Raw genomic sequence first — 21,963 nt, 5'->3', positions numbered from 1 at the left:
ATCAGAAATGAAAAGGGGGACATAACCACAGACACAGAGGAAATTCAGCTGATCTGGGGGAGAGAGATGTGTTGGGTGGACTGGTAGGAGAGGAGGGAGTGGAAACCATCATCAAGTTGTATTTTATGAGAGAAGAATAAAGAAAAAGATAAAAAGAAAATCAAAGTCATTGAATTCAAGAGCTGTACATAATATATCCCCAAAATAACTAAAATAATCCAAAAGTGCACAGACATAAGAATAAAGATAAATGTATTAGAAGGGAAATTTCATTCATCTCAGCAGAAATAGGAAGGGAAAGGTAGAGTACACATTAAAATGAGTGTTAGATTAACTTAATTATGAAAGAATTTATAGAGACCAAATCTAAAATTACTCTTTGTAAAACTAATGGTTCACATATGTTTCAAAACTGTGACTATAGAGCTGGAGAGATGGCTCAGTGGTTAAGAGCATTGCCTGCTCTTCCAAAGGTCCTGAGTTCAATTCCCGGCAACCACATGGTGACTCACAAGCATACGCATCTGCAGGCCAGAAGAGGTCTGGTGTCCTCTTCTGGCCTGCAGACATGCACACAGACAGACTATTGTATACACAATAAATAAATAAATAAATATTTTTTTTAAAAAAAACTATGACTATGGCCATGCTAAATAAACAGTATTCAGTAATGTGCATATGTTACATTTTTGAAAATACTTATTTTACAATCATGATTCAAAACTCTTATTTCATATTTCTTCTACAACTTTTTCACATGATATAAGAGTCTAGTCTATAATATCTGTGATATTAGAGGTGCTTTTCTAAATACAGTCAGATCAGAAGTATGCAGCATCCACATGCACCATACCCTAGTATCAGGTATTTTCTGTGAAGTCTATAATGCTGACTTATAATCTGTCGATTTGCAACTATATTTTAGGCACTGTTAATTCTTGATGTCTAGATTAATTCATAGTTCTTAGAAAACTAACAGAACAAGTTCCTACAAGTATGTTAAAATATACAAATGAGAGCTTCTGTTCCATAGCATTCGAGAACAGGTGCTAAAGGATTTTAAGAGTTGAAAAAGCTTGCTACAGTGATTATGACAAGCGCTCACTAGGAAGTTGTTGAAGAGACTGGATAAATGACTCAGCAGTTAAGAATATTGACTGTTCTTCTACAGGAGCTGGGTTCTATTTCCAGCATTAACACGGAGGCTCAAAATCATCATTAATTCCAGTTCCAGGAATTCTTTGCCCTCTTTCGGTCTCTGTGGGCACCAAACACTCATCTGGTGCACAGATATCTATACAGGGGAAACATGCCTTTATACAAAATATTTTTTATTTTGTGTTGAAAAACAGAAGTTTTGGAATGATTATTTTACTACATGGAAGTTTTTTGCTTTCTGTTTTTAATGTAGGCATCTTACCTAGGATAGCGGATAGTCAAAGAACATGATTCATATCTTAGTCTGGGTGGCCCCTTATAAAACCTCACAAAGTGGGTGAGCCTTCAGTAAAATGAGGGCTGTGCATCTGCTTCTAACTATAACAAATTAGTCTGCTCTTAAGATGCTGATTTGTAGAGTAATTCAGATTTGGCCAGTGGAATGTAATGTTTACATCATGTTTGAATTTTCATTTTTTCAGGGATGACTTTTTATGAAACACTAATAAATAAAATATGTATTTTTCAAGCATTGTTTTACTCCGTTCCTCGATTTTATTGTACTGCCATTTACTTTAGCTGCAAAGAAAGGCAAGAAATAAATCCAGGAAACATAAAATTGCTGGGATTTTAATGCCTCTTTGTCTGAAATAAGATATCCGCTGAAGAACATTTCTGGAGTTAGAAACTATATTCACAATACCAGTGTGACTAACAGAAAGTAATGCATCCCTGATAATTGACCAAATTTTTATACTAGAAAAAAAGCATTGAGCTCATTGATAAAGAAGTATCTCTACATACTCTAACAAATAACTGATGCTCTCTTAGTGAAGCGTCTAACAGAGAGAGCAGGACCTCTCCCTGATGGTTATCTGGCTTTTGGTAACCTGTTACTTGCGCTGTATTACCTGCCCTCCTCTCCATGTAAGGGGAGAAGCTGAGTCCTGCCTCAACTTGATGTGCCAAGCTTTGTGTAAGTCCTTGGGAGGCCTGACTCTTTTGGAATGGAGATGGAGAAGTACATGGTGAGGGGGGTAGATGGAAAATGGGAAAAGACAGGAGGGAAGGAGGAAGGGGAAACTGGTTGGTTTATAAAATAATTTGAAAAGGTGTTACTTAAATGAAAAAGAAATCATCTCTGCAACATGGATAAATTAGCTATAATTGATCATGAGTTATTTAATCTAAAACTTTCACTAAATAGTTAAAAAACAAAACACATAAATACCAAAAAATAATAACACTGTAATTGTGGCTTAACTCATTTGGTTAATAAAATAGGGGGCTGTTGGTAACTGTACTAATATGAAGAATAAATATTAACAGTGCTTAAACTGTTTGACTCAGTCTCAAGTACACAAAAGAGGCTTGTTTAAATATCAAATATCCTCATTCCTCAAACAGAAGATTTGATCAATCAGCTTAGGAGAGTTCAACCATTCATTGTCAGAGCTCAGAGCTCTTCTTATCAAATTCTCTGGCTATCTCTGGATATGTTCATATGTTTCTATAATGCCTTTAGCACTGCTATTTTAATTAGCTCCTCAGCTTTACGCCACATGTACTTTCAGATAATCAGAAATCCCCTTTAAAATTTAGTATAGTAAATAGATGATAAATAACAAGTTTTTTAGATTATTATGTTATTTTTGTGCATGTAGAAGCTATATGTATAGTGTGTGAATATGCAGAAATTATGCATGCTGTGGGTGTGTTGTACATATAAAATCCAGAGTCCATTTCAAGTTTTTTCTACATGTGATTACTAACTTATGTTTTGATACTGTGCCTTCAGCTAAGCTTGGAACTTATGAATTCAGCTACATTAGCCAGCCAGCAAGCCCTAGAAAAATAACCAATGTTTTCTTAAGCTGAGCTGGTATTATATTGATCGGTTCCCATTGCCAGCACTTTACCTGAGTACTGGAGATAGAACTTATGTCCTCTTGCTTTGGCAGAATGATTTATTCTGACTCATTTATCTGTGAAGCACTCCTGCCATGTTATTTCAACCACAGAATACCAACCCTGTCTTTGATAGTCCAAACCAACAAATCATGAGTCTTTGCTATTCCTATAATACTAACTTTCTTGATACTTCTTTACCATAGGTGAATCAGACTGCAAAGAATGACAATCATCAATAAAAGTCACCCAGAAGAATTCATTCTGCTTGGCTTTGCAGATCGTCCTTGGCTGGAACTCCCTCTCTTCATCATTCTACTGGTAACATATCCACTGGCCATGTTGGGAAACATTGCCATCATTCTGGTGTCCATATTAGACTCCCATCTCCACAGTCCCATGTATTTCTTCCTCACCAATCTCTCCTTTCTGGACATGTGCTACACCACAAGCATTGTGCCTCAGATGCTAACCAACCTTGGAGGATCAACAAAGACCATCAGCTACATGAGGTGTGTAGTACAGCTTTATTTCTTCCACACAATGGGGGGCACAGAGTGTGTCCTCCTGGCTCTTATGTCCTTTGACCGCTATGTTGCCATCTGCAAACCTCTGCACTACACCCTTATCATGAATCAGCGTACTTGCCTCCTGTTAGTGTCCACTGTGTGGCTAACAGGAATTACCTATGCTGTCTCAGAGGTCACAATGACACTGCAATTGCCACTGTGTGGACACAATAAACTGGATCACTTGGTATGTGAGATTCCAGTTCTGATAAAAACTGCCTGTGGTGAAAAGGAGACTAATGAGCTTGCTCTCTCTGTGGTATGCATATTTTTCTTAGCTGTTCCCTTATGCTTAATTCTTGCCTCCTATGCTTGTATTGGACATGCTGTGCTTAAAATCAAATCTTCAGAGTGAAGGAAAAAGACCTTTGGGACATGCTCCTCTCATCTCATAGTAGTTCTCTTATTCTATGGCCCAGGCATTAGCATGTATCTTCAGCCATCCTCCTCTATTACAAAAGACCAACCCAAATTCATAGCTCTTTTCTATGGAGTAGTGACTCCTACTCTGAACCCCTTCATCTATACCCTAAGGAATAAAGATGTAAAGGGAGCTGTAAGTAAGCTATCCAGATACATTTTTAGTCCAAAGAGAAATTTTGTAGATATCAAACAAAATAGTTAACAAATTAGAGGCTTTTCATATAACTCATTTACTATACAGGGCTTGTCTTTTTTGTTTATGTGTTCCTACAAAAGATGTCATGTTACTTACATTCTTTTTAATGATGGTAAACAATAGGAGGATCAGGGGATTGCTGCCCTATGAGTTTTATGTATATGGGTGTGTGTGGTAATGAACTGCTGTCTTAAGGAAATAAGGCAGAGAAGAATACATTAAGGTAATCTATTGATTTTCACAAGCATGTTTACAGATTCAGGCTCATACTTATACAATATGTGCACACACATGTAGCACACACACATTAGAGAGAGAGAGAGAGAGAGAGAGAGAGAGAGAGAGAGAGAGAGAGAGAGAGAGATTAGTCTCTAACTTTAAAATCATAAATAGTCATACGAGTTTCAGTATGTGTTGATTCTATGGAAATCATACTGACCCACATGGAATTGTGAAGTTCTAAATTCAAGTGAAATAAGTCATAGCAAAGCCACAGCCTGGAAATACCTAAGAGTTCATGAATGGAAGAAATGCACATATATGGTAAGTCATTGTGAATGATTCCTAAGCATTGTTCATAATCATTCACCATGTAACATAATGTAAGATTGACTGACTTTTCTTACCTTTTGATTTTTCCACAAACATTCTCTCTACTGAATTTTGAAACACCAAATTGGAAGTCCTAACCTCAAAAATGATCTTTATCTTTTTTTATTTTATTTTTATAATGTTTTATTTTAAAATTTTTAATACAATTGCATCATTTTCTTACTCCCTTTTTCATCTCCAACCCTCCATGCACTCCCCTTGCACACTTTCAAATTCATGGCCTATTTATTATATAAACACAAACCAATATAATGTTATTTGTATGTACATGATCTCACAAGTGATTCCTCAACATTGGTTAGTCAGTTGGGGGAATCTTCCTTAGGGAAAAATATTTCTTTCTTGCTTGCATTCCCCTGTTGTATATAATTTGCTGTCTAGGTTTTAGACTTTTTGAGCTTCCCCCATTACAGCATGTCCTTTGGTCTTGTTTTAGGCAATCATGTTGGTGAGACTGTATGAATGTATCCTTTCTGAATTTTCTAGAAGATACCATATCATAGCAAACTTCCTGTTCTTTCAACTTTTTCAAGTTTTCTGTGACATCTTCTATAATGCTACCTGACCCATAGGTACAAGAATCTTGTTACAGATGTATAGATGGAACTGGGACCATGTGATATCCCTCTCTGCATTTTGATACACTTTGATTTCTATAATGTTCTCTGGTTCAGAAAAAAAAAAGTTTCTTTGCCAAAGAATAAGAACTATTTTTTTTAAGAGATATCCAGGTTTAATGGAAGTTTCTGTGCTCTCAGGTTTCCAAACCAGGAGCTCAAATGTGACCACTGGGAGGAAGAAAAGGAGACCACATGTTCCTCTTCTGGGAGTTCACTTAAATACTCTTGGGAGTGGTCCTGACAGGGAGGGGTCAGGACCTGGCCTGCTGGGATTTGGAGTCCAGAGTGCTGACTCTCAGAAGTCAGGGGGCTAGGATAGATGCAAGGGGCTGGGGTTTAAGCTCCCAGGTTAACATATACCACCAGCATCACAGCTGACAGCAACCCCTCGGACATGTCCCCACACCTCTAAGCACCTGTCTCTTCAAGCTGCTCCTGTTATTGTAAAGATGGTCACCCTCGCTACACCTCGGAGTTGGATCCAGCCTACGTTTCAGCTCCTCACTTGACCATCACATGTTCTCAGTCTGCTAGTCTAAGTGCCCTTTGCCTTTAAAAAAGGGGGGCGCTGACTTGAGCAGAGATCGGTGTTCTTATAAAATGTCCCATATTCTGATCTGTTGCTCTAAATTTAACACACACACACACAAGCTTGTGTGTGTGCACATACACACTTGAAACACACGCAGGTCTTATAAACTGAAAATTGACTATTGAGGATTGAGTTCAGGGGAAGGGTTTTTGGCAGAGCCACTTCACAGGACTTCAGTCTTCTCATGTCCCAGCAGAGGCATGTGGTATAAATGTCATTCCCATGATCACACAAAACTCAGCCACTCAGTTAAGGTGGCAACAGGCAGAGCTCTCTCTTTCACTGAGAATACAATACTCTCTGGGTAGAGCTGGCAGAGGAGATCTGGGTAGGCACCAACACTACCTGCAATCAATACTCATCAATGGATACTGTTTTAAAAGTGTAGGGTGCCCACACAACTGTTAAAATGGCTTGAGGGAGGGGCGGTCTGAGAGCACTGGGTGCTTTGTCAGAGAATCGGAGTTCTGATCCCAGAAGACAGGTCAAGTGGCTCATAAATGCCTGTAATTCTAGTTCAAGAGATCCATGCCCCCTTCTGGACTCCATGACATCTTCACACACACACACATGTATACACACTGTTGTTCCTTTGCGGAACTACAGCTCCCAGCATTCTCCTGGACTATGGACATATTCCCAGAAGCCTTTGCATTCCCCGTTAAAAAGCGAGGGCCGCCAGGAACCTTCTCTCTTCTCTCTTCTTCCCCGCCTCCCCTGTTGTGTTCCCACACCTTTTACCTGCCCGCTGTTACCCCTCCCCCATTAAAAGTGCACCCACGTGGGACCACCGCGTGTCTGTGTCTTCTTTACCCTCTAACCCCCAGACAAGAAAGCCAGCCAGAAATTAAGAACAACACACACACTCATAGATACACATATAACTAAACTAAACTAAACTAAATTAGATCTTTTTCAAAAGAAAGCTTCTGTGGAGCAAAGTCTGAGCTCATAGGGCAGTTTTGTGAAGTCTTTCCTAAGCATGAAAACAGAACCAGAACACGGAAGTGAAAAGACTGGTGGGTTTCGGTATTTGTTACATTATCCCAGGAATGCAAGATTCAACAGAAGAAAATCAATCAGTGTAAAAGACACTACCAGAACGAGGGAGATGCGACCTTAACAGATGGTGATAAAATATCTAAACAAGCCCAGGCCTCTTTGTAACAACACGGGTCACCCAGAAACTACAAACCCATAGAAGGGAGTGCCCTCAGCACCGTAAGAGGAGTATGAGAGCCCCACACTCACATCACGCAAAGGTGAGGGCCTGACAGTGGCCCTTCTTTTTTTTTATTGAGAAAAGGAAAAAAAAGTTTCAGCCTCCTCCCAGCCTCCCATTACCATCCCCCTCCTCCCACCCTTCTCCACCTCTTCCCACTCCTCTCCCCATCCCTCTCCAGTCCAAAGAGCAGTCAGGGTTCCCTGTCCTGTGGAAAGTCCAAGGTCCTCCCCCCTCCGTCCAGGTCTAGGAAGGTGAACATCCAAACTGGCTAGGCTCCCACAAAGCCAGAACATGAAGTAGGATCAAAACCCAGTGCCATTGTCCTTGGCTTCTCATCAGCCCTCATTGTTCGCCGTGTTCAGAGTCCGGTTTTATCCCATGCTTTTTCAGTCATAGTCCAGCTGGCTTTGGTGAGCTCCCAATAGATCAGCCCCACGGTCTCAGTGGGTGGGTGCACCCCTCGTGGTCCCGACTTCCTTGTTCATCTTCTCCCTCCTTCCGCTCCTCATTGGGACCTTGGGAGCTCAGTCCAGTGCTCCAGTGTGGGTTTCTGTCTCTATCTCCATCCACCACCAGATGAAGGTTCTATGGTGATATGCAAGATGTTCGTCAGTATTGCTATAGGATAGGGTCATTTCAGGTTCCCTATCCTCAGCTGCCCAAGGAACTAACTGGGGACATCGCCTTGGGCTCCTGGGAGCCACTCTAGGTTCAAGTTTCTTGCCAACCCTAAGGTGGCTCCCTTAACTAAGATTTGTGCTTCCCTGCTCCCCTATCCAACCTTCCTTTATCCCAATCATCCTTTTTCCCCAAGTTTCCCCCATCCTCCTCTTCTCCCTTTTCTCTCCTCATCTCCCCTAACCCCCATCCCACCCCACCCCCAAGATCCCAATTTTCTCCCCGGCAATTTTGTCTACTTCCCATAGCCAAGAGGATAACTATATGTTTTTCCTTGGGTTCACCTTATTTAGCTTCTTTAGGTTCACCAATTGTAGACTCCGTGACCCTTATTTATGGCTAGAAACCAATTATGAGTGAGTACATCCCATGTTCATCTTTTTGGGTCTGGGTTACCTCACTCAGGATAGTGTTTTCTATTTCCATCCATTTGCATGCAAAATTCTAGAAGTCATTGTTTTTTACCGCTGAGTAGTACTCTAATGTGTATATATTCCACACTTTCTTCATCCATTCTTCCATTGAAGGACATCTAGGTTGTTTCCAGGTTCTGGCTATTACAAGTAATACTGCTATGAACATAGTTGAACAAATGCTTTTGTCAAATGATAGGGCATCTCTTGGGTAAGAACTACTTTTATATGTGCATTATCTTAGTTAAGGTTACTATTGCTACAATGAAACATCATGGCCAAAATTTGTTGGGGTAGAAAGAGTTTATTTGGCTTATATTTTCACATTGTTTTCCATCATTGAAAGAAGATAGGACACGAGCACAAATAGAACATGAACCTGGAGGCAGGAGCTGATGCAAAGGCCATACTGTATTGCTTATCATCATTGTTATAAAACCCACAATCACCAGCCCAGGGGTTGCACCACCCATATTGAGCTATGACCTCCCATGTAAATGATTAATTTGGAAAATACCCTACAGATGGATCTTATGGAGGCAATTTCTCAGTTGAAGTTTCTTCCTCTCAAATGATTCCAGATTATAAGAAGTTGACATAAAATTACCCAGTCCATACCTATATAAAAGATTGATATTTTTAATGTAATTAAGGGTAGTGCTAGTTTAGTAATGCGAGAGTTGTAGATTCTCCTCCAAAATTGATGACCTTACAAGGCCTAGGTAGTTAAATTGGTTTTAGTACCAGACATAGTTTCCCTCTATACCTAAAGTTATGTGTGCGTGTGTGTGCGTGTGTGTGTGTGTATGTGTGTGCATGTGTGTGAGCACATACACACGCATGCACATATGTAGTTTAAATGAAATCTTCCTGTCTGGGTTGACAGTTCTCCCTATAAGGGTCACAGACTATATAAGAACAACCTCACACCAATAATGGAAAACTGCCTTTGAGATGCTGGTCAGGGTTTCCCAACAGACTTCCAAAATAAGAAAGGCTACTGTTGTTGACCTCCTTTACGGTGCAGGGGTAGAAGGAAAGTCCCTATTTCTGAAGACCAACTTTCATGGTTCCAGAAAGCTCCATGAAAGTCTTCCAAGGAAGTAAAACAACCAGTGGTCACATCCAACAATGATCCCTATGAAGCACAAAAATAACCAGCATGGCACGAAAGAAATATTGAGGGATAAATAATGTGGGATAATGCTCTTTTACTCTGTAAAGATTTGTCACTTGTATTAGTTTATTGAATGCTGATTGTCCATTATCCAGGCAGGAAGTGTAGGTTAGGTGACTAGACTAGGATAATTCTGGGAAGAGGGAAGAGGAAAGGCTCAGTCTGCTGTTACCACCCAGACCCAGAGAAAGCAAGATGAGAATGTAGTACTGAGAAAAGGTACCAAGTCACGTGTCTAAACATAGGTAAGAAATAAGGTCTAATTTAGGTTGGAAGAGCTAGACAATAATGATCCTGAGCTAATAGGCCAAACAATTTATGGTTAATATAAGTCTCTGAGAGTTTCTTTGGGACTGAATAGCTACAGGACAAGGCAGGGCAGAAACTTATGTCTACAGAGAAAAGTAGCACACATACCATAGTGGCAACCAACATCTCTCTAGTTGGTCTTGATCTCTATTTAATGTGTTGTCACATATGAATCTGTGGCCATAGATGGTCTATGCCAAATGGGAATTGGGGGAAAATTTAGCAATGGAAATATTTTAAAAGATATGGGAAATATTTTAAAACATCAATAATGAATTATCATGGACCTAGCACTAACTGTAAGACTATTCTCAACACATAGTTTGAAGTAACAAATACCCTTTGAAGAAACCAAGCATTCTATAAAGGCTTGTAGAGCATATGTGAGGGCATAGCCACTACAGGGTCTGTGAACATGTGTCACCAGAGTTCCTGTTTGTAAACACTCAAAAATCGGCTTTGCTGTCACTCTCTACTCTTTCTCTGAACAGTCTTTTTTATTCTTATCTTTTATTGATTTTTATTGAGCTCTACATTTTTTCTGCTCCCCTCCCTGTCTGTCCCCTCCCCCTTCAACCCTCCTTCAAGGTCCCCATGCTCTAAATTTACTCAGGAGATCTTGTCTTTTTCTACTTCTCATGTAGATTAGATCTATGTAAGTCTCTCTTAGGGTCCTCATTATTGTCTAAGTTCTCTGAGATTGTGATTTGTAGGCTGGTTTTCTTTGCTTTATGTTTAAAAACCACCTATGAGTACATGTGATAATTGTCTTTCTGTGTATGGGTTTCCTCACTCAAAATAATGCTTTCTGAACAGTCTTACGAGGCCCAGCCATGGAAGAAATACCAGAGGGTTGGGGTCTATTGGAAAGGAACATAGAACACTCAACATCTGTGTAATGAAAAGGATGCACCCAGATATCAGTGACTTTGTGTAGAGGAAGGCCTATGGTATAGGTGGACAAAGAGAAACACCACTAATTGTGTCTGTTCTTTAAAGTGTTTGAAATTATTTCCCCAATTAATGTGCACTTGGATTATTCAGAGCTTACAATGCATATTGAAATATTCCAAATAACACTGACTTCATTATGTTGCTGTGAGGACAGAGTGAATACAGTTATTAGAGTTAGATACATTGATTGTACATAAATTTCTAGAAGCACATATGTAAACCTGATGTATGGCATATATGAGCAAATTGTAATGACTGAATATAAGAATATATACTAGGTATTAATTGTAAGAAGTTGGTAGATTATTCTCATTATTGCCTTTTTATTGTGATAAAATACTAAATATTTAAAAGATTTTTTGCTATTTCTAGGTTATTTATAAAGGAAACTGCATTTTTCATTGCATATTACTTTTGCTGTTATCATGAATTTTATTATCCTGCATTATTATACTACGAACAAATAAAATCTTAAAATCATATATGATATCATTGATAAAGGTAATATGTCAAAAAATTCTCATTTAAATTTCTCATAATACCTGATTTTTAAAAACTCATCTATAATTATATACATTTTAGCTGGTGTTCAGTATGTTGGAAAATGGAATCTGTTTGTTTCAAATTCCATCCCACTGCAACAGACTTGGTCCCTATCCTCAGCATGGCAGGTAAATAATTGTGCTTGTGAAGCATGTCCTCAGAGAACTCTTTCCCCAGAAATTGTCTCTATTTAGTCACTCTGGAAAAGGGTAAATGAGTTATCTGTGGAAACAATTCCCAGAAGTCTCAGAAACAGCAAAGAAAGGTGATAATTTAAAAGTCATCTTGATATTTTCTTTCATCTTCTTCCTAACTTGAACTTTCCCTCCATTTTGGTACCTTTTTATGAACTGACAACCTAAGAATTCTGAAACAAACCTTAAACTCTAACCTTCGTTAGAGTCTGTCATCTGCAAAGGAAAAATTCAAGTGCCTTTCTTTATAATTACTTTTTACCAAATAAAGGGTGTTCGTCAAAATAAGGTAGGAAAAGACACACCTGTACTGACAGGCATGCATCCCCAGGAAAGGAGGAAAGGTGGTTGCACTGGAAAGACAGCATCATTTCAAAAAGCCTTTTGTAAGCTTTGGCTGTATCTATTTCAGTGGCTCTAGGAACAGCTTGACTTTAATTTGTAATTCATTTCTTTCTCAGTCTATCACTGAGCGCAAGTGTACAAAGTCCTTAAGTTATGATAAACACGATGTTCCTCAGATGCTGACTACCTGACTGAAGTATTAATGCTTTCGTAGGTCATTTGGTAGATAGACCATTTACTGAATGATGTACCGGATGGAAAGCCACATTCATGTCAGGAAAAGTTATATGGGAAGGAAAGTACATATGAATATGAGAGGTAGATAAATTTAATTATAGAAGAATTTTTAGAGACTAAATTAAAATTCTCTTTAAAAACTAACAGTTCACTTGTGCTTCAATACTATGAGTATAGCCATGTTAAGTAAACAGCATTCAGTAATTGCTTAGGTTACATTTTTGGAAATGCTTAATTTATTATCATAATAGTTGATAAAATGCTTATTTTGTATTTTATCAACAATACAGAGATTCACATGAAATAAGTATTTAGTCTAAGATATCTTCAGATATTAGAGGTGCTTATCTAAATACAGTCACATCAGAAGCTGTATAACACCTGATATATGCATCATACCCATAGTGTTGGGTGCTGTTTGTGAAGTCCATACATGTTTATTTATAATCTGCTGCTATGTGACTATATTTTAGGCACAGATAATTTTTTGATATCTAGGTTATCCGTAGTTCTTATGAAACTAACAGAACACGCACCTGAAACTATCTTAACATAAGAAAAACAATCTTCTGCTCATAGTAATCAGGAACAGGAGGTAAAGAATTTTAAGAATGGGAAAGCTTGCTAAAGTAATTATGACAAGGAATTCACTAAGAAGTTGTTGGAGAGCCTGGATAGATGACTCAGCAGTTAAGAAGATTGACTGCTCTTCTACAGGAGCTGAGTTCTATTTCCAGCATTCACATGGAGGGTCAAAATCATCATTAATTCCAGTTACAGGAATCCTTTGCCCTCTTCTGGTCTCTGTGGGCACCAAACACACATGCAATGCACAGACATATATACAGGCAAAACACCCATACACACAAAATAATTTTATAAATATGTGTTAAAAATAGATTTTTTTTTGCTTTCCGATATTAGTGTATGCATCTGACTTAGAATAGTGGATAGTCAAAGAACCTGATTCATATCAGAGTGGCTCTTATAGAGCCTAACAAGGTGACTGTGAGCCTTCAATGAAATGAAGGTTGAGGCATCTGCTTTGAATTATAAGAAATTAGTCTGCTACAAAACTGCCGATTGGTAGAGTAACTCAGATTTGGTCAATGGAATGCTATCTTAACTTCATGTTTGAAAATTAATCTTTTCAGAGATAACTTTTTATGAAACACTAATAAATAATATGTGTATTTTTCAAGCATTATTTTACTTTGCTCCTTGATTTTGTTGTATTAACACTCACTTTAGCTAAAATGTAAGGCAAAACATAAAACCAGGAAACAAAATTACTGGGATTTGAATGTCACTTTGTCTGAATTAAAATACCTGCTGGAAAAGACTGTTGGAGCTGAAAACTATATTCACAATACCAGTGTGACTAACAAAATATAATACATCCCCAATAATTGACCAAATTTTTATACCAGAAAAAGTTTTGAGTTCAATTGATAAATATCTCTACATATTCTATCCAGTAATTGGTAGACCAATATCCTAACTTGGTCTCCTAGTAAAGCTTCTAACAGGGAGAACAGGACCTCTTCCTGGTGTTTAACTGGCTTTTTGCAACCTGTTCCTCATGCTGGATTACCTGACCCCAATTCAATGTAAGGGGAGAAGCTGGTTTTGCCTGAACTTGATGTGCCAATCTTTGTGGAAGTCCTTGGGAGGTCTGACTCTTTCTGAATGGAGATGGAGGAAGAATGTTTGTGGAGGGGGTAGATGCAAAATGGGGGGTGATAGAAAGAGAAGAGGGAGGGGAAACTGGTTGGTTTGTAAAATAAATGGAAAAAGTATAATTTAAATTGAAATAAGTATCTCTGCTATATGAAAAAACTATAATTTGACATGAATTATTGAATGCTGAAACTTGCAATATAGTTATATAATAAAACACATAAATGCCAAAGATAGCAACACTGTAATTGTGGCTTAACTCATTTGGCTAATAAAATAGAGGGCTGTTGATAACTGTACAAATATTTTTAAAAGTATATATCGGTATTTATAAACTGTTTGGTTCAATCTCAAGTGCATAGAGGAGGTTTCTTTAGATCTTCAAATATCCTAATTCAACATACAAAAGATTTGATGATTCAGCATGAGGGAGTACAACCTTTCATACTCAGAACTCAGAGATCTTTGAATCAAATTCTCTGGTTATCTCTGGACATCTTCATACCAAATTCTCTGACTGATTCTTAGACATGTTGATATGTTTCTATAATTTTTTTAGCAGTGCTGTTTTAATTAGCTCCCCAGATTTATTCCACATGAACTTTCAGATAATCAGAAATTCTTCTTAAAATTTAGTATTATAAATAGAAGCTAAGTAGCCAGTTTTGATATTGTATATGTTATTTGTGTACATGTAGATGCTATAAGTGTTTGTGTGCGTGTGCATACATGTTTGTGTGCTGTGGGTGTGTTGTACATATAAAATCCATAGCCCATGTCAAGCTTTTTTTGAATTTCATTACTACCTTATGTTTTTAGACTATGCCTCCAAGATCTTATTAATTTAGCTACACTAGCTGGCCAGCAAGCCCCAGAAAATAACCAATATTCCAATATTTTCTTAACTAGAGCTGGTTTTATAGTGATGTATTTCCTTAGTATTTTACCTGAGTACTAGAGATAGAACTTATGTCCTCTTGCTTTGGCAGAATGATTTATTCTGACTCATTTATCTGTGAAGCACTCCTGCCATGTTATTTCAACCACAGAATACCAACCCTGTCTTTGATAGTCCAAACCAACAAATCATGAGTCTTTGCTATTCCTATAATACTAACTTTCTTGATACTTCTTTACCATAGGTGAATCAGACTGCAAAGAATGACAATCATCAATAAAAGTCACCCAGAAGAATTCATTCTGCTTGGCTTTGCAGATCGTCCTTGGCTGGAACTCCCTCTCTTCATCATTCTACTGGTAACATATCCACTGGCCATGTTGGGAAACATTGCCATCATTCTGGTGTCCATATTAGACTCCCATCTCCACAGTCCCATGTATTTCTTCCTCACCAATCTCTCCTTTCTGGACATGTGCTACACCACAAGCATTGTGCCTCAGATGCTAACCAACCTTGGAGGATCAACAAAGACCATCAGCTACATGAGGTGTGTAGTACAGCTTTATTTCTTCCACACAATGGGGGGCACAGAGTGTGTCCTCCTGGCTCTTATGTCCTTTGACCGCTATGTTGCCATCTGCAAACCTCTGCACTACACCCTTATCATGAATCAGCGTACTTGCCTCCTGTTAGTGTCCACTGTGTGGCTAACAGGAATTACCTATGCTGTCTCAGAGGCCACTGTGACACTGCAATTGCCACTGTGTGGACACAATAAACTGGATCACTTGGTATGTGAGATTCCAGTTCTGATAAAAACTGCCTGTGGTGAAAAGGAGACTAATGAGCTTGCTCTCTCTGTGGTATGCATATTTTTCTTAGCTGTTCCCTTGTGCTTAATTCTTGCCTCCTATGCTTGTATTGGACATTCTGTTCTGAAAATCAAATCTTCAGAAGGAAGAAAAAAGGCCTTTGGGACATGCTCCTCTCATCTCATAGTAGTTCTCTTATTCTATGGCCCAGGCATTAGCATGTATCTTCAGCCACCCTCCTCTATTACAAAAGACCAACCCAAATTCATAGCTCTTTTCTATGGAGTAGTGACTCCTACTCTGAACCCCTTCATCTATACCCTAAGGAATAAAGATGTAAAGGGAGCTGTAAGTAAGCTATCCAGATACATTTTTAGTCCAAAGAGAAATTTTGTAGATATCAAACAAAATAGTTAACAAATTAGAGGCTTTGCATATAAGTCATTTACTATACAGGCCTGATCTTTCTTTTTCTCTATATTCTTTCAAAACATTTCTTGTTATTTGTGTTCTTTACAATCATGCAGGCTTTGGTTAATCTTGTGTAGTTTCAAGCAATATGGATGGGTGCTCTGATTAGAACATATATTAAAATACTTGAATTGAGGTGAATACAATTGTAAATAGTTATTTTATTAAGTGGCAAAACATCATTTAATTTATAATACAATAATATTGTTTTTGGCTAATTGTCATGAAAACCACATTGTAACTATCCATCGATGGCTTTTTAATTTTTTTGTGAAATAAATCTTGTCAAGGACTAGGCTCGACAAAATAATTCTTGCCAGGGTAGAGCAATGGGGATTTAGAAATATATTAAAGAATATGAAGACAGAAGTGAAAATAATAAAATAGAGAAACATATAGGATAATATCAGGAGGAAATTCCAGTGATTACTAATATTTTGCCTGCATTTATCTCCCAAATGCTTAAAATACACCTGACCCCAAAAGTTAGGAGCAAGACAAAAGAATGATTAGCATGATACAAGGGAATGAACACACCAGTTGAAGCTTGTTGGCTACATTCATAGTTAAACATTCTGTTGCTAGAACAAAACAAGTCATGCATACACACTAGACCAAAACATTCTGTAGGCTAACTACTTCCCAGGTGGATTTCCAAGTTATCTCTATAAAAGGAACTGGAACTTAGATGGATCTAAGACTCTTGTTTCAGGTAGGAACAATCTACTTCTATTCCTGGAGTACAAGGTCTGGCTATTAGGAACACCTGTTGACAATAACCTTGGTAGAGCAGAACTCTCTGATCTACATCTAGGAAGGACCTTTGCTTGAGGTAGAAGCACAATAGCCTTGAAGGAACTAGAGGTAAGCTCCAACTCTTCGACCTTTGGTCAACATGGAAATAGGCTCACATTTCTGGGCCTTCACAATTCCTCCATTTTCATTCATTTTAATAAAGCCTGTGCTTCTGCAACAGGAGAGACAACTGCATCTGCCTTAGGTTGAATACTTTTCCATTTCCCACACTTACCTGTCTTTGGAACATGCATTTTAACTATGCAAGTCCATGTTTTAGGTGTCTGGGGGGGGGATCAAAACATATATGGACTGTGGACCTCTGTAAACAAAAGATTAAGGGAAGAAGTATTGGGCTCTGTGTCTCTGAGCCAAGTTCTGTCAGGAGAGTTCATCAACAATTAACTAATGGTAAGCAAGCAGATAATACTTTGTGTTATACATACTTCTATGGCTAATGTATCTCCTAATGAAAGGAGTGAAGGATCATCAGGATTGGGAATGCCGACTTTTAAATTGGTCTAGAATATTCAACTATATCAAAATCTATATTTGTCTTATCAAATATGTAAAATTCAAGAATTCAATGCTAGTGTCAAACTTTTCTTAGACAGGTTCTAATCATCTTCAAGACATTAACATCTTATAGTGAAATAAAGCATTAACTGGTAAATACCATAATATGATTTAACAGGTCAATACCATAACACAATTTGTCAAATCATGATTCCTTTAAATCCATTCTAATGAAAAGACAAGAAAAGATTTTTGTAATGGGTAAGAGTCCAAATGCAATGATGCTTTTAAACAAATGTCCCAATCTCTGAGCAGCAGCAAAAACCATTAGGCTACCCTCCTCATATATGAAGAGAGGTCCCAATCACTCCTTGTAATGACTCTTTTATCCCTTCTGGAGAAAGTTAAGGTCTCAGTTCTCAGGTTCTATCAACATTTCAACAGCAGACTGAAAACCTCACTGGCAATCTGAGCTCTGTGTCCAAGGCAGTCATATGTTCAGCCTGTATTTCAGTTCTGGCTCCAAAGTAAACAGAACTCACTAGGTCTGGAAGTTTGCATGGCAAGTCTATCAAAAATCTAGGAATCACTAGTCATCACTATGATCTTTCCCTTGTGAGACTGCAGCATGATGGTGTGAGTCAGGAACACTGGTCCAGGTTCCCCTTTCTGTGGCCTGCAGCATGGTGATATGAGGAAGTCATGATCTCAGGTTCAGGAACCTCTGTCCACTTTACCTTTGGAGTCATCAATGGCTGTGATGTCATCAGGGCTGGCATTCCTCTGCTGTACACATTGAACCAGATGTTCTGGAAGCCATCTCACTTGATCCTCATCCCGTGAGAAAACACAGACATGCCCTTGATCCCATATTAACACAGGATCAGGTCCTTTCTATAATCCAGTACAAGGGTCTTTCCACCTTGCTTTAGCAAAGGTCACCTTGGTGCCATAATGCCAAAATCTGTCCACAGCAGATTGTTCATAAACATCCATATTCAAGAAGTTTAGCATAAAAAGTGCGTGGCCTTTGAGGATACAATTTCCTGTTTTTATTTTTTAAAGTTGTATTTTCAAGAAAGCATGGACACACTCCACAATTCCTTGTCCTTGAGGATTTTAAGGAATACTTGTCTTGTGTTTGATATTCCTTTGGAAATAAAATTGCTGAAATACTTTACTAACAAGTCTGAATCCATTATCCATCTTATGATTTGGGGGGTTCTTATGATTTTGCATCTTAAGCAATTGGTTATCACATGCTTCATGGCTTCTCCAGTTTGTGCAGTGGCCATTAAGAATTCTGAATATGTATTGACTATCACAAGCCCATATCTTAATTTTCCAAATTCTGCAATGTGAGTAACATCCATTAGCCATAAATGATTAGGAAGTAGTCCTCAAGGATTTATTCCCAAATACGATACAGGTAAATACTGTGAGCATATATAACACTGCTTAACAATTTGATGAGCAGCTTCTTTTGTTAATCTAAATTGTTTTCTTGAACATATACTATTTTGATAATTCAGAGCATGCTGTACTTGAGTCCTAGGACCCCCAAGAAGACCACTATGGAGCCACACTACCAAATACAAAAGCAAGGTTTCATTTATTAAGTACAGACTGGCACGGGTCCTCTGCTTCACAACCTGGCATAGAAGATGGAGGGAGAAGGGCCCCGTCTATTTTTGTAAGGCCTTTATAAAGACAAAAAACACAAAGCAGTCACAAGGTTACAGTTTCAAAATACAAAATTACTTATCCTATATCATGATAGGCTAAATGTGAGGCAAAGTTCAGCTGTTAGTTCCTGAAAGGCTATTAGTATCTAAGGGGGATAGCAACAGCCCTCACTAGTTACATCCTCCAGACATCTGTTGACCCTGTTCTAACTGCAGGGTCTGCTTGAAATAGTGCCCAGCTGATATTACCCAGATGATAGGGGAAGTTGGGTGGGGTAATGAGCTACAGTCAGCAACTTTATTCAACTCAGGTTTTTCCAGTAGCTAATACTTTCCCTAAAGAGGGGTCCTACAGTCTTCATCTTATTCCAGGGGCTGGCAGTGGCCTTCAGCTCCTCTGCAGCCTTCAGCTTATCCTGGGGGCTGGGGTATAGTTCAAGGTCCCAGAAGGGCCCAGCACAGAAATGGAATCTTTCCCAGCCTTTTAAGCATGTGATTGCTGAGCAAGCTCAACCTGAGATAAAGCAATTATTTTTGTAAGCTTATCAGCATTACCTTCAGATAATGGACTCAGAAGATTTGAATGCACTCTGATATGCCCTACAAAGCATGGCAATCTTCTTTGTTGTATGGCATTTTGAATTTGCTGGAACAACATCTTAACTTGCTTATTGCTAGTCTCAATACATGGGGTGGTTTCTAGGACTTGAAGAGAATTAAATATATATTGGCTGTCAGTATATAGATTAAATGCCTTATTTGAAAAAAATTGAAACACTATATCAATAGCCCATAGCTCAACTATTTGAGCAAAGGCTGGTTCTGCTTTTACTACATGTCTTTCTCCATTAACCACATATGTAGCTCTACCATTGGAAGAACCATCTGTAAAAATTAACATAGCATCCTCTAAAGGATCTTTTGCTACAGTGTTAGGGAAAATAAAGGAATGTTGTTGTGTGAAGTACAACAATGTATCAGCTCAGAAAAAAATTGTTCTGTCCTTTAAATTCAGCAAATGCAATTGCCCAAGAATCACTATTTTGAAATAACCAATTTGCTGCTTAATATACAGAACATTGATCATAGCAGTTTCTCTGCCAAAATATCTCCTAGATTCCATCCTGCTCTTTTGTGCTGAGCAAGGTACTGCTTCAAAATAAGGGTTCAATATCTTAATTGGTAAATTATATGTATGGTGTATGTATACCATATACATGCTTGTTGTCATGCTCTGTCCTGTCCCTTTGAGAGACAAGTCCCACCCACTCCCTCCCCCATCCCATGAGGCAAACAGATCTTCCTTCCACTTCCAGCCTGAGTTTCTTCCTTTCTGTCCTTTTCCCAAAGAGGCAGCTCCTGCCTCACTCCCTTCTCCCCACTTTTCCCCTTCCTCCTTCTCCTCCTCTTCCTCTCTCTCTCTCTCTCTCTCTCTCTCTCTCTCTCTCTCTCTCTCCCTCTCTCTCTCTCTCTCTCTGTTTCTCTCTCTTGATGGAGGAAGGTCATTGGTTAAAAAATAAAGAAACTGCCTTGGCCCATTTTATTGGTTAGAACGTAGGTGGGTGGAGTAAACAGAACAGAATGCTGGGAGGAAGAGGAAGTGAGCTGAGAGACGCCATGCTCCCCTCTCCCAGGCAGACTCAATAGCTCTGTTCTCTGAGGCACACGCGATGAAGCTCTGACCCAGGATAGACGTAGGCTAGAATATTTCCCGGTAAGACTGATACTACACAGATTATTAGAGATGGGTTGATCGGGATATGAGAATTAGCCTGTAAGGGCTAGAGCTAATGAGCCAACCAGTGTTTAAAAGAATACAGTGTCTGTGTAATTATTTCAGGGCATAAGCTAGCAGGCAGCCGGGGTGCTGGGGATGCAGCTCCGCTGCTCTTATTACTACACACTCTCTCTCTCTCTGCTTCTCTCTCTCTTTCTCTCTCTGCTCTTCCCCCTTCTCCCTTTTCACCTTTCCTCCCATAGCCTAATAAATAAATATCCAACATCACTCTGCATGGCATGCCTATCCTCCTTGGTCTTTCACCTTAGGTCTTTCTCCTAACATGCAGCTCCCTGTCTAAGACCCACTGGCCCTTGTGGCCCGTGGGCCACTCGGGGACTCCCTGCCTGGGACTGGCTGCCTTCATGGCCTGCCATGATCTCGCTGCTGTGGGACCCACTGCCCACTGCAGCCACTCAGGAAACAGCACTGTTTTACTTTTTAGCATAACATTTGGCAAGGCATATCATAATTAATATAATTTACTTATTCTTTCTGTGTAGCATACTCTACCTGGGAGAGTACCTGTCCAGAAGGTTCTATAAGTTGTTTACTGGAATTTGGCTCACTGTTCCTTTAAGAATTTCACTTAGTGGGTAAAGGTCTCCCATGGGATATTTTAAATAAGGGTCTTATCATTGGATATTTTATTAAAAGTTTGAAAGCTATCTTTCTAATCCAAGTTGCAAGTCTGCCTAGATGGCAGATTTAACTTGTTGATTTACATTTTCACAGACCCTTGACTGGCCTGAAACTGCAGTTCCCTGAGGCAACTTTATTTGCAGCTTTGCTGTCAGGCTTGGAAACTGGGATCTGAACTTGAAGTTGTGCCCTGCAGTGGGGTGCAAGCCAAGCTCCCTCTGCCACTTGGTCACCCTGGCTGGGTACTTAGGACCAGGCAGTCAGTCTGCTCCATCTGGGCAGGTCACAGGCCACATTCAGTGGTCCTGCCACAGACCATGACTGGCTGGCAAATTTAACTCAGGTTCTCAGCTGTCTGCCATTACTGTGGTCACGTTCATAAGCTTAGGGAGGGATATAACCATGCCAATTTTTATTATCCTTGGTTTTTCATTTTAAATCTTGTAATCATAAAATTGGGAGAATCCCTGAATCCTTTCTTCTGTTAAAAGTCATAGATTTATCCATTACAGGCTCTTTGTCTCTTGGGCC

At 38.9% G+C, this 21,963-nt stretch overlaps 1 protein-coding gene and 1 pseudogene across 1 annotated transcript; both read left to right on the top strand.

The window, feature by feature from the left end:
• The first annotated feature begins 3,276 nt into the window (after positions 1 to 3,276).
• Positions 3,277 to 4,260, top strand: LOC142837813 (olfactory receptor 2B11-like; annotated as a pseudogene).
• Positions 4,261 to 14,979: 10,719 nt separating this feature from the next.
• LOC142837916 (olfactory receptor 2B6-like) lies at positions 14,980 to 15,963 on the top strand. The gene has a single exon (XM_075953333.1). The coding sequence runs from the start codon at positions 14,995 to 14,997 to the stop codon at positions 15,961 to 15,963; it is 969 nt and encodes a 322-aa protein (XP_075809448.1). The 5' UTR covers positions 14,980 to 14,994.
• Positions 15,964 to 21,963: the final 6,000 nt, after the last annotated feature.

Source organism: Microtus pennsylvanicus, chromosome 1 (genome assembly GCF_037038515.1).
Source record: "Microtus pennsylvanicus isolate mMicPen1 chromosome 1, mMicPen1.hap1, whole genome shotgun sequence".
NCBI classification, from domain to species: Eukaryota; Metazoa; Chordata; class Mammalia; order Rodentia; family Cricetidae; genus Microtus; species Microtus pennsylvanicus.
The sequence above is the reverse complement of the archived record's forward strand: the minus strand, read 5'-3'. Positions and strand labels throughout refer to the sequence as shown.